This window comes from Bemisia tabaci, chromosome 1 (assembly GCF_918797505.1).
Source record: "Bemisia tabaci chromosome 1, PGI_BMITA_v3".
Lineage (NCBI taxonomy): Eukaryota > Metazoa > Arthropoda > Insecta > Hemiptera > Aleyrodidae > Bemisia > Bemisia tabaci.
This window is the reverse complement of record NC_092793.1, coordinates 17,641,930-17,655,114: the sequence shown is the minus strand read 5'-3', so window position 1 is coordinate 17,655,114 and position 13,185 is coordinate 17,641,930. Positions and strand designations below refer to the sequence as shown.

The window sequence follows — 13,185 nt, the reverse complement described above, 5'->3', positions numbered from 1 at the left end:
TAGCAGTCTTTTCCGATATTAAAGCTGGGATCGAGTCGACGTTGACCCTACTTCTGAATCGAATGACTGAGATTGACTTAGAATCACTTTATTTGCCCCTAAATTGGAGCAAATCGGTTTGAAGTTGATTTATCGAGCCAACTTTTCCGGAATAAAGAAGAGAAAATTCAGATTTTCAATAGTGCACTTTGAGGTCTATCACGGGAAAAAAACACCAACCTGACCGTTGCGGCAACACCGCGAGGACTAAAGAGATTCAGAGTTGATCCGGGGGAAAGTGGGGCTGGGGAGACGGGATGAGCTCTGAAATAGTTGAACATTACACTTACACAATCTCGGGTAGAACGGAGGCGGGGGAGGGGGTTCGTCTCTGCCGGTTGTCTTCGGAAAATCCGAGGGGCGGGGGGCACCAGAGGCGAAGCATGAATCGATACTCTCCTGTTGGAAGCTATGGCGAATTATCGATCATTAGGGTACACCCTGACAATCGATTCTTTTTCCGTCGACCCGGCAACGCGGGGGGATCCGATCGGGGTTCGCGCATCGGGGCCGCGGCCGGCCACACACAGAACGGGCGCTGTGTGGTCCGAGGGGGTAGCCCGGGGCTCCTCGGATATAGCCATTTGTAAATGATTATTAGGATTATTGGCAAAGCCCATTAATTCTCCTACGTTCTGTGATCCGGCGGAGGGCGCCACCAGTCTTCGCTTGACCGTGTCCGGCCGGCCGGACTCGCTGCCCGAGTTCAACGCCGCCACCCCCTCCAATCCCTCCCCCCCCCACACACACACACACACACTCACCAGTCTCCTTCGAGGGGCTCGTCAATTAGCGTTCGGTTAGGAAAAGTTGGGCCCAAGAGTCACGTTGAAGTTGTAAGAAACCTATTCAAGGACGTTAGCTTTTCAAATGGACGTATTTCTGTCAAGCGAAACTACACGCATTAAGACATGAACCCTGAGACCTATAAGAATAAATGCATAACACGGCTCACGTCGTATTGCGCATGGTTCCGTTTGGCAGAAATACGTCCAAATATTCTCTGAAACGGGTTACACGTCTTTCCTGCATTAAAATGTACTAAAAATAATCTATTCTGGGTGAGACTGCCTACTCCGATGAATATCCACGGTTATACATGCATTGAAACGCGATTGCTATGACGAAACGACAGAAGGAGCTACCGTGGGCACCGAATCGCCTTCATCTTCCAGCGTAGGCAAAATGCGCTCCGCTAGGGTGAAATGGTGGTATCCGACTCGATTATTTCACCGCATCCTCTGTGTGAACGTATATTCAGCCGAAACGAACTTAATTCTTCTAAAGCTCGTGGATTTCTCTTAATGTACTCCTCTTTAAAGTCCAGAAAATTACGATAATTGATTCAGAGAGGAGACAACTCAAGCTTTCTTGGGCTAAGAAATCTCCTCACTTTTCTCGGTGTTCCAGAACAGCTAAACATTTACCCAGCTAGATCCCTGGGGATGAGGAAGGTGAGAAAAATTCCTCATTCTAGAACTTGGAGACAGGATTTGCTCTTCACGACTTTACGCTACATCCTGAGATAAATAAGAACACTTTCACACAGACAATTTTCTCACCTCATATTCTTACACAAAGATTGTTATGAAGTCACGCAATTTTAACAGGCAATCGATTATAATATTACTTCCAAAAATTGGAAAATTAATGACAACTACAGTGTTTACTCCACGATTCAACGGAAAACTTTCCTAATTTTCCCCCTGAACTTTTCCCGGTTCCGTAAAACCTCTCTTTTCCGGGTACACCCGCAACTTCAAAGAAATTAATGTTCATACCGAGCATCTTTCACTATCTGACCACCGTATCAGAGCATGATGCTGCAAGGACAAAACGGGTGCGATAAAATAAACAAAAATACGAGTGAAAAAAGAAGGAGAGAACATCTAACGGCCGATGAATTTGGTGTACCAACTCTACGCGATGACAAATTAAGAGAGGCAAGAACCGAGAGAAAATACCAATAAAACCCAGACGGGTACAGAGATGCAGGAAGATTGTGGGCGCTCAACGACCGGGCTTGAATCGGGTGATTGGATGTAGGGACGAAAAATCAAATCCGAAGATATCAACCGAAAAACAATGACTGAGGGAACAGCGACAAAACGGAGTTATAATGTAGCGATTGTTCACAGCTCACAAGCTCGGGACCGAAATTGAGCTGTTCCTAAATAATCAGAGCGGCCGGCGTGGCATCCCCCTCTCGATTTCGACCACACACCCCACCGGGTCCTCGATCGGGAGATAGTCGGGAGAAGGCCGAGAGGCGAGGGTCATCAGATACGGGGAAAAATAAAAAAGGGAAATAAGCGGAGAAGGCATGGGCCGAAGGAATAAATCTCCCCGTGCTCTTGTACTAAAACTTGGAGGACAAGTAATAACCATTTGCATACGAATGTGAAATTAGTCAACGACTTACGATACCGTTCGTGAGAGATAAATGTACACCTCTTAGGAGTTTACTTGACAGTTTCATGCCTTGGAATCTGATTCAGGAGGGAAGGGGGTGATCGGAGAGCGAGCGGGGGGAAGGGAGGCGACCGACATGACTCCGTTCTGAGTGAGTCGTTTGGAGATTATTAAAACTTGGTCGCGGCTGCAAGGAAAACTGTCTCGAGAAGTTTTTCGACAGCCATTGTAGTTTTTAATGGTGCTTCTTTGATCGGGCAACCACGCGTTCGAATGAGCTCGAACGAAAAGCGGCGACATGCTGAAAAAAAAGCCTGCATAGATTCAACTGGGCTAACCGACACTATTGTTGTACTCAAACTTACTGGTACAGCAAACTTATTTGAATTATACTCCATCTTATAATAAGCCTGATGTTTCATGATGATACCACTATTCGACCACGTGGGAGCCCATGTTGCCTACATCGAAAATTGTAGGCGCAACGCCAATGCGTAAGAATTACCTCTCCACGTTCGGTGAAAGCGTATTTTTTGTATTTCCCGAGTAAGAGTGGCATTTACGTTTGCCCATAGGGGAGTGTTGAATCCTCGAGAGTAAAAGTTTCCGACTGTAGCCGAGATGTTAGTGGAGGGTCTCTCTTTGTTTTTGGCATTTTTTGTGTATTAGTACTACTTCCGTGCACTAGACACCTTATTTAGGAATATCTGCGAGGGCTAAGATGCAGGCGATCACCGGCGCGGCGCGGCGGGCGGGATTGGACGCGAGGTGGGAAACGCGAGGGATCCCGAGGGACGGACAGGACTCCGGGCCGGAGGACCAAAAAACGTCTGCGAGACGGCGGATCTCGCGGCGGCGGCGGCGGCGGAACCGGATGCGGCAGTCCACGTCGGCGCACCGCGCAGGCGCACGGACGGGACGAGACGAGAGCGAGCAGGGCCCTGCGACGGATGTTGCCGCTGCTCGGCCCGGCCGGGTATTAGATGAAAGGTGCTAAATAAGAGGCTGGGAGACACTATCATGCGGGTTCCGGCCCCGAAACACAACACTTGATTAACAATGCTGCCGAATCGGGCCAAGAAGAATACCTTCATAGGAAGAGTATGGACAACTCGTTTCGGAGGTTAGGTTTGATCAGGTCATGTAGCTCTTGGGCCCAAAAGAGCTGCCGACCTATTAACTCGAATAGACCACTAGACAAGGTACGAATTTAAGCAATCTGATACATGTTTCTTAACCAGAATTTCACGTAAAACACGATTCGCGCAACGAAAATTACTGAAACTAACTCCTGACGAAGATATTATCGTTTTTATTTCACATTGGTTACGAGGAATTTGAACTGCCCGCTCTCAAGAAACTCAAAGCTCTACGTGAGTCAAATCGCTCACTAAAACGGTTTCAGAAAGCTTCTCAATCGAGCAATGTTCATTTCCCACAATGTGTTGTTCAAACTATAGGTAAGCAATTTGCTATAGCTGAGCCAAAGCGTCAAGATTGAGGTTGCCAGATTTTTATATAGCAGAGACTGTCATAATAACATTCAGCGCGCGATGTGAATCACAAGAGAATTGAGTTTTCATGAGCGGGTGGTTTGAATTCACGTATCAAGAATCGTTAAATATCTTTGGAAGGAGTTGAATTCGGTAATTTTCGTTGTGCGCGTCGTATTCTACGAGAAATTTTAGTTACGAATCATGAATCAGAATGCTGAAATTCGTACCTTGTCTAGTGGTCCATTATCCAGTCTTACTAATTTTCACAATCCTTCCTACTCATAGTGAGTGCACTGATCAAAAATTTTAGTATTTAAGGAAATTTGGCGGCGACGAGGGTTGATTCAACCCTCAATCAAGAAACAAGTAAACGCAATCAAGATAGGGGAAGCTGCTGCAGGTCTTTCGAGGACACTATTGCGAAGGGCGGCTAGAAGAGGGTGTATCCTCGATTCTTTCTAATGAGTGAACTCTGACGTCACTTTCACTGCGATTGACGAGGACAGGTGTCGCGTGCCTTACGGGTATGAGGGAAATAGCGCGGTCTACTTTTCAAAAACGCTAGAATAATGAAAAAGTTCTGTTCAATTTAAATATGAGAGGCAAGGATAATTGGCTTGATCTTCCAGGTTCTGAAGAAACAGAGGCATGCAATTTCATAAAAATATGATTAGACCACTGAAAAATGCTCCCTTACCTTCAATCCAAAGCTGGTCGACTCTGGTCTGAACAACGGCGGATTTGAGGCCCACGCAAAAGGAGGCCAAGACCAGAATCGCTACGAACAGGACTTTTCCTGCATGTTTTTGTATATCACATCCCAGATCAAAAAGCTGAGCTTGTAGCTTAGCTTTGAACGAGAGGACGTGGGGTTGCCCAACGGCTTTGCCCTGAAATGAAAATCAAAACCACAATTAGCAATAGTCAACAAACGGTTAGATAGAAACAAGGAAAATGAAGACAAAAATTCGGGAGTTACAAACCGGAAATGGAGAACTTGCACGCAAAAATGATTTTGTTGCATCTGAGAGTTCTCAATAGGCTGAGTTTGCGGTATTTTTAATTATTTTTTTCTCATATGGAAAATGACAGAAATATATGATTAAAAGTGAGAAAATCTGCCTCCTCGAGACTTCACCAGGCGGAATTTCCCATCTAAACACGTGTATTTCAGTAGATTAGGTCATTTGTTCATAACTCCTGTAATTTCAGGCACCTTCAAGTTTTCCATTCTGGTTGTATCGTGGAATCAGAATTTCTGGCAGCATCAACCAGATATTGTGAGTGTTGAGTGTTAACAAAAAATGAGTCATATCAAAGGCCCTAACTTTCAAATTACCTTGATTTCAACGAAAAGGACCCCGCTGAAGATGGGAGCAATTAGGCTCTCGAAACAAATTTGTCCTTCTTGTTAAAATCAAGATAATTTGAAGGTTAGAGTTTTTGATACGACTCATTTTTTGTTAATATACATTTTCAAAGTTTATAATCTCGTGTTAAAGTTAAATTGTTGTGAGTGTTCTCTGGTTCCATCAAGTGAATGAAGGATTCAGAGCAAAATATGTTTTTACTTTTTTTTACTGGAAGAAATCCCAAGGATAGCCGCAAAATCCGTAGATCTGGGGATATCTCCGTAGAGTCCCTTTATACTGAGAGTCAAGACAATGTGAATCCATTTCTGATTGGTTCCCGTATTTTAGGCCTTCACAGTGTCACAAACGGGAATAAAGATTACAGTTTCACCGATTGCAAAGATTATAATCTGGAATGGACCGGGGAATTACGGGTTCGGCAAGGAACAAACGGAATGAGGGAAGGAACGAAGAAAGGAATTCGAGAATGGGCCGATCAAAGATTACGAAAAACGTTCAATTTCTGTAATCTTTATTCCCGTTTGTGACTCCATGAGGGGTGTTGTCTTGACTCTCGGTATAAAGGGACTCTAGGGATATCTCCCTAGAGAGACGCGAGATCACTTGCGACGAGACCTCACATGAATCCCTCTGCTTCCGCGAATGCGATAGACGTGGAAGACACTGACCCAGAGAGAAAAGTGCAAGGTAAGTTTACGTTTGGGAGTCTCGGGCTTCGGAGTGCTGACTCGATGCTTTCATCGCAGTCCAAGCTCCCGATCCCGATCCCGCTCCCGTTGGCGGTCGGATCGCGGTGCGCGGGTGCCGGATTCACCGAGAAAACCCGGCCTTTCCGGGGCCAACACTCGCCCGAGCTAGAGCCCCTTTATACTGAGAGTCAAGACAACACCCCTCATGGAGTCACAAACGGGAATAAAGATTACACAAATTGAACGTTTTTCGTAATCTTTGATCGGCCCATTCTCAAACTCCTTTCTCCGTTCCTTCTCTCATTCCGTTTGTTCCTTGCCGAACCCGTAATTCCTCGGTCCATTCCAAATTATAATCTTTGCAATTGGTGAAAATGTAATCTTTATTCCCGTTTGTGACACTGCGAAGGCCTAAAATACGGGAACCAATCAGAAATGGATTCACATTGTCTTGACTCTCAGTATAAAGGAACTCTAGCCCGAGCCCTTGACCCTGCCGCCTTGCCTCGCGAGAAAGAGAAAAAAATCAAACACCGATTCATGAATGAATGAGCCGGTCCGATTGAACTTTCAGCGCTTGGATTCTTCCGCCCTGAGAAGGCTGAGACGACAGATTTCAGAGACAATCTTTAAGCGATATACTGCCGCGCTGAGGAAAAACGGCGTATGAACCTTCAGGCGTTGTCAGATTCCGATTGATAAAACACGAATTTGCGGGTAAACATATGAATGTTTTCCGTCCAATTTTTTAGATGATGTTGTTCGCAATTTAACATGAAGTTCCTGAAAATTTCGAGAAAAAATAGCCATGACTTTCCTGAAAAATTGACATTTTATTTAAGGAAATTTGGCACCTCTCGAATGTTCACACGGCGTCCTTCCTTAGAACGGCAGTATTATCGTGTAATGAAAAACTAGAATCCGGAGATCAACGCTAAATGACAGGGCAAGCCCTTCACTAGGTAAGTACGCGAGTTTTCGGAAAATTGGAGCGGATTGCTGCACCATGCATTTACTCAACTCATCTACTTGTCTCGGCTGTCGGAACGCTGTACTGTGACGGCGCTTTTTCAGTGCTTTCCAAAAAAACAGGGGACCACCTCGACAGAAAATCTCAGTTCTGACAAAATTTTCCAAATTACAACAATTCGAAGTTCTTTCCTGGCGCGCAAATAAAAGCGTGGTATATGGCAAAAAATTCCGAACCTTCTTGCGGAATTTATGCGTTTTCCCAGTGCTACTTTAAGACTTTCCAGATCAGTAAACGCTTCATAATTGGACGTTTATAGTTGGCTTCCGAGAGTAACTTTTATATATTATAGGGAATATCGACGGTGAAACTTCCAAACCACGTATCTCGGTTTGCGACGTCGCAGACTTCCTGCCATATTTTATTTTTTAAATGAAAAACTACTTAACGTCCAGTCTTGAAAATTTCTGTGATTTTTCCTCTTAGTGCAGAGAAAATTCTGTGAAAATTTCAAGGAATGATATTGATTTGGTCTACTTCAAAAAAAGTAAAATGTGATCGTAAATTTTTAAACACCGCAAACGAGATACGTGGTTTGGTAGTTTCACCGTCGATATGGGAGTGCGCGGCGCGGTCTCTGGAATATTTCGTCCGGGGATGTGACGAACGCTAGCGCTGGAGCCGGAGCCGACAGCAGGGGCAGGAGGCTTCGTTTCTGGGAACGGAGCGAAATTAGGGCGAAGAGGCGCAAGGCCGAGGTCTTCGCCGGTGGCAACCCCGAGGGCAGACAGGGAAGAGAAGGGGAGAGGGGTGGGGGGTTGTCGGGGACCAGGAGTCATCTTGGTGATGGGATGCGGCGTGTGGGTGTTTTCGGCTGTTAAGTCTCGGGCCGACGACGACTCACTTTCTCGGTTCCCCGTTCCCTTTTGCAGGGATTCCAACACCCCCTCCCCCACCGCGGTCCCCGCTGAGTTGCCAAAGAGCCACCCCGGCAAACAGCCGCATTGTGCTCTTCTTCTGAGAATCTGAAGTTTCGGTCGACATGTGGCTGACATGCACTGAAAAAAAATTCTCGGCGTTTTTAGCAAGGTCCGTCAGTACCTTTACCATCTCACTTTTTTTACCAATTATTGGTAATTTTACCAACATAGACTGGTAAGCTTACCTAAAAACCGGTATTTTTACTGTTTTTCTCAGGTAAGATTACCACTCTTATTGGTAATCAATTCCCGGTATCTTTGCCATTTTATCTCAGTAATTCTACCACAGTCGATAAAAAATATTGGCGTTTTTACCGGGGTCCAGTAAAATTACCGAGAAAGTCAATAATTTTACCGATATTTCTTGGTAAAATTACCAATTCCATAAATGGTAATTTTACCAAGAAAAAACTGGGATCAAATAGAACCCTGAATTCTTGGTAATTTTACCGTTTTCTTAGTAAATACACCGAGATTTTTTTTTTTTCAGTGCGAGTCTGAAGGGTGAGACGAGCTTCAATTGAAGAAAGAGCAGTGGCGAGGAATTTTTGCAGGGTTGTTGTACGATTATTTTTACGGGTAATCTGGCGAAATTGCCGAACAATTTATCAAAAAGTTCAAAAACCGAAGGTCGAATCAACGTAGCAAGACGATGCGTGAAAGCTGAATTAAGCCAATCGGCAAACGTTGTTCCGTCCGCCTTGCTGCGTCATTGAAGCCCGCGAAAAATATCGCTTCAACTTCCTATTTTTAACATTTTCAAATCGGAGTTTCTCTGCCATTAAGGGTTGAAAAAAATTCAGAAATCATCAAGAGACAGGCAAGGAGATTAGCAAGACGGACCGGGCTGAGTTGACCAAGTTTTCCCAGAGTAGCAACGCTGCTGGATGTCTCAATCAGCGACCTAAAGGGTTGCAATTCGTCACGAATTAAAATTTTGAAATTTCATGTAAAATATTTCATGAAAACATGAAAGATATTGAAAAACTCTGTTCGAAATTCGATGGAAAATTAAATGAAAAGGTGAATGGTTTATGATTCTTGGTGTTTTGTAGTGCGTGTTGCATAACCAGCCTCTGAAAATATGTTCCACTCTTCACAACTTCGTGATATTTTATGAAATATTTCACGGATACTTCCAAGGCGACCTGAGAGCATAAAAAAGATGAAAGTCGTCACCATGAACTTGGACAAATTTGAGAAAGTTAGAAGCTTCCAAAATGAAGGAGCAAAGAGGCCCTGCATCCCTGCCTTCACACGATCTCGACATGTGGAATGTGGATATCGAAATTCGAGACGGACCGGGTACTTGGCAACGCTCGGGAAGGGGGAGGCGGGAAGGGATGACGGCTTTCCTGAGATAGCTTATAAAAACAACAAAACAACGTCATTAAGTCTTGAAACGAAACATGTAGTTTGTTATTACAAGCCGCGCTGTCCGAGAGCATAGCTTGGTGGTCGACCGAGTCTGGACCTCGTCATTACCAGACAGCCACTTTCCGCGGACTGAAACGGGCGAAATTTCACCGAGGGGAGTGGCCTGTTCCTTCGTCTTCCTCCTACCTCGTCGCAGTCTTTGGCGGATAGTTCAGAGAAAATCGACATAGTAAACTCAAACTACCAACAAAGTTACGTTAAAACTTAAAATCTGTTCTAATTGTGGTATTTTTACGCCGCTCCAAATGATACATCTAACTGTGTGCCATTCTGCCATTCCAAACAGCGCGAAATCAGATTAAAGAAAATTAGACCAATTTGACCTACCTAGAACTTGCATGGGGACCGCTGTGAGGGTGAATCGTCACCCCCGCAAACGACGAATGTGGCAAAGGGAAAAAAGATGAGGAGGAAAAAGAAAGGAGTGCATTAGCGATGGTAAATGAAAGTAAAAAATACGTAGGCAGATAAAGAAAGAAGGGGACAGGAGTGCAGAAAATGCTCGATCAAGCGCTCGCCTAGGCGTGAGAAAATGTGGAGAGGCTCTTACAAATGTGGAAAGAGGAAAAATTTTTAATGGTGAAAAGACAAAAATCAAGAAAAATAAGAGGGAAAAAAGGCCTCACTTTTAAAATCGGTGGAAAATGATATAGAAACCTGATGAGAAACATGTGAAAAGCCTGCGGGTGGGCGCGAGAAAACATGGAAGATTTTGCATCCCTGGATCAATCCGATTTTTGCATGAATCCAAAAGGAAATTCACTTAAACTGAGAGGCTTGGCTCTCGATTCAACCGAAAATCAGGCTGAATACAGATTATTTTTTCTCGTCCAGCTTTTTAAGAGCCTGGACTCTGGATACAAACGGCAAAGTAGTAGGAGCAAGAAAGGAAGGGGAAAACGAGAAAAAAATAAAGAAGGGAATGAGAAAATCGAAGGATTGCTAGGAATTATAGCACCCCTACGGTTGGCGCTCCAAGCAAGTTCGATTGCGTGTGCCCATCGCGACGCGACGGACCTGCCTCTCGATGAGATCGGTTGATTTCCTCTCTGGCATCCTTGCGATGGATGACGTCACTCGTCCGGGTCGTAGGGTCCGACAACACTGGGCGAAGGTGCACTGCGCAAGAGCGCGACGAGTAATTGAATAGAGATACGAATGCAGCGAGCGAGCGGTCGAGCATCGGGGCGAGGTGCTTGCCTGCGCCGCGATGCTTTTCGGAATGCCCCGTGGCATGGTTGCCGTGCTGTGCTTGAGAAATAATCACCACTTTTACCCGCTCTATTCCACGCATCAAATGCCCGATTGTTATCGATCTCAGTCTGACAACCCTGCTCAGCGCTGCCGTTCCTCACGACTTCTCGTAAAATGCTAAAATTTCGACGCTCCTTGGACAAAATTCCGCAAACGAATTGCCTAATAACACGTTGCCTGCAACAGGGCCGGATTTACCTACTTGCCGCCCGCCCATGGGCCGCTAGTATTTTGCCGCCCCCTTCTCATTCGTTTTGAAACATCAATGAAAACCATCAAATGAGGGTGCCAGCTGGGGAGGGGTGCATAAGACGCGTTTACTCGTGTTGAACACATTTTTTGGGAAAGCCCTGTCAACACTTCTAGCAAAAGTTCACGGAACTTTGCGCGAAAGTTAAGTTTCGTAAACCTATCTCTGTGTGGACAAGGCCTTCCATTCGTAAGAAATGAACGAAAAAATTATGAAAGAACAAACATAAATATGGTTCAATAATTTTAACTTCCGCCGCCGCGACGCGCAGACCAAACCGTGTTGGACGCAATGCGTGAAGTATTCACGCAGTCTTGTAGGCGCTATGCGTTTCACGCTGACCGCACTGTGTTTGGCGCAATGCGTGAAGTATTCATGCATTCTTGTAGGCGCTATCCGTTTCACGCTGTCCGCAATGACCGCACTGTGTTTGATGCAATGCATGAAGTATTCGTGCAGTCTTGTGGGCGCTAATATGTGTTACATGCCGACCGCCGCGCCGAGGGCTTCTCCTTTTCATCTCAAGTCCTCGTCATCATTGCTCTCTGCGCCGCGCCGCTCCAGGCTAAATTGCGAGTTTGGTTTCTCTCGTAACTCGACTTATTGAGGGTGCTGTCTCTTGTAAGTATCACTAAGAGACGACAAAACTAGAAATTACTAAACTCTCAGGAAATGAGAGATTTTGTCACCTTTTCTCGTTTGTAATTTTGTTTTCTAAATCCGATTTTTTTTATACCTACATTTAAAAAAATTGCAAAATTTGCCGCCATGGGCCGTGGCCCATGTGGCCACCCCCTTAATCCAGTCCTGTGGAAGCCTCTACCTTGCGTCGAGAGACCGGTTGGGAAGGGAAGGGGGTCTCTATTAGCTTCTGTTTGGGCACCATCGTCTACTGGTGATTCTGTCAAATTCAAATAGGTCAAGGAGGGATCGAAGAATTAAAAAAATCTCTAGACTTGCGGGAAACAAAACTGTCATTGAGGATTCTATAACCTGATCGCACAGTCTAGAAGTAAACATGGGAGTTCACTTGGGCGTCCTAAAATTCTCACGAGCGACATTCCTTGTGTAAATGAGAACCAACATAGGATTTCCACGAATACTCAATTCTAAAATTCTCTTGCTCACCATGAAATTTTCCGCTCTTTCTAGACTTACCCTAAACTTCGCTCAAGACCTCCGCTCGTGTACTTTTCTTCTTTGATTACGCTTACTTTAGAAAAGCTATGGCCGAAATCTCAACTTCTTGAGATTTCAATGAGGGAAAGAGACATTTCGAGGATGTTGGAGCGCTTTCGAAAAGCAGCGGCTCAACTTGCTCAGCCGCTGCGCGACTCGCGAAATTCCCTGGCGTTTCTTGGGACTTCCCTGACTTTCCAGATGTCTCGAATCCCTAATCAACATCCCTAATGCACAACCTGTGATTCGAACTAAAAGTTGTGTTTTTGTCATAACATGAAAACCATCGAGCATAGAATACAAGATGCCGCAGCCGCTAATTCGGTCTGTTACGGAGACCCGTGTCGAAAAACGGCCAGCGGTGGGGGCTAGTGGCGACGGCGCTTAGTGCAGTCGCAGTCACTCGCCCCCCTCCCATTTGTGATGTTGTCGGCGCTCGACGGCGAACTAGGACTTAGACCCGACAGCAGGGCACCACCGACATTGCCGGAAATTATACTGCAGTAGACACCGTCGAATCAAGGTGCTCGCCGTGTGCCATAGTAAACTACGGCAAGTCGAATGCAACTTCAGCATCGCCACGTATGGGATGATAATATTGTCAACCACCTCGCAAATACAAATGGTATGTACGGTTGCATCCATCAGCAACCACCTTTTCAGTTGTATCCGATAATTCGTCGTCGATTTCGCAGTTGACACGATTGGGAGGATGATTGGCAAATGGGTCAGTTTGCAGAGTTCTTTATCCTCAACCGGTATTCAATACGATTTTTCGCATCAACACGCGGTTCACGATCGATGAGCGAACTGGCCGCTAATGGGTTTTAAATTGAGGTCTAGTTACCTTTCCCCGAATTTTGGGTTCTCCATCGACGAACTCGGAGCGGTTGTCCCGGCTACTGTATGAGTTCATTGATTCCGAACTTTATACCTGGCCTTTCGGTGTCCGATCTTGATTTAATAGCAAAAGACGCTGGTATTCTATCCCCTCACTTGAGCGGATACCAAATGGCCCGGCTTTTGAATCAGATCTCGGATCGGATTTAAAACCGTGGCCGCCGCTTATTAACTCAAGTCGACGCCTGTATGATACTTCCACCACG

At 45.4% G+C, this 13,185-nt stretch overlaps 1 protein-coding gene across 2 annotated transcripts in view; it reads right to left on the bottom strand.

Moving 5' to 3' along the window:
* The window catches only part of ptc (protein patched), a 96,035-nt gene that overhangs the window by 45,521 nt on the left and 37,329 nt on the right, over window positions 1-13,185 (bottom strand). For both annotated transcript variants that reach the window (XM_019046959.2, XM_019046958.2), the window contains exon 2: window positions 4,645-4,837. In XM_019046959.2, coding sequence (XP_018902504.1) covers window positions 4,645-4,837 — 193 coding nt within the window. The remainder of the gene's footprint in view (window positions 1-4,644; window positions 4,838-13,185) is intronic.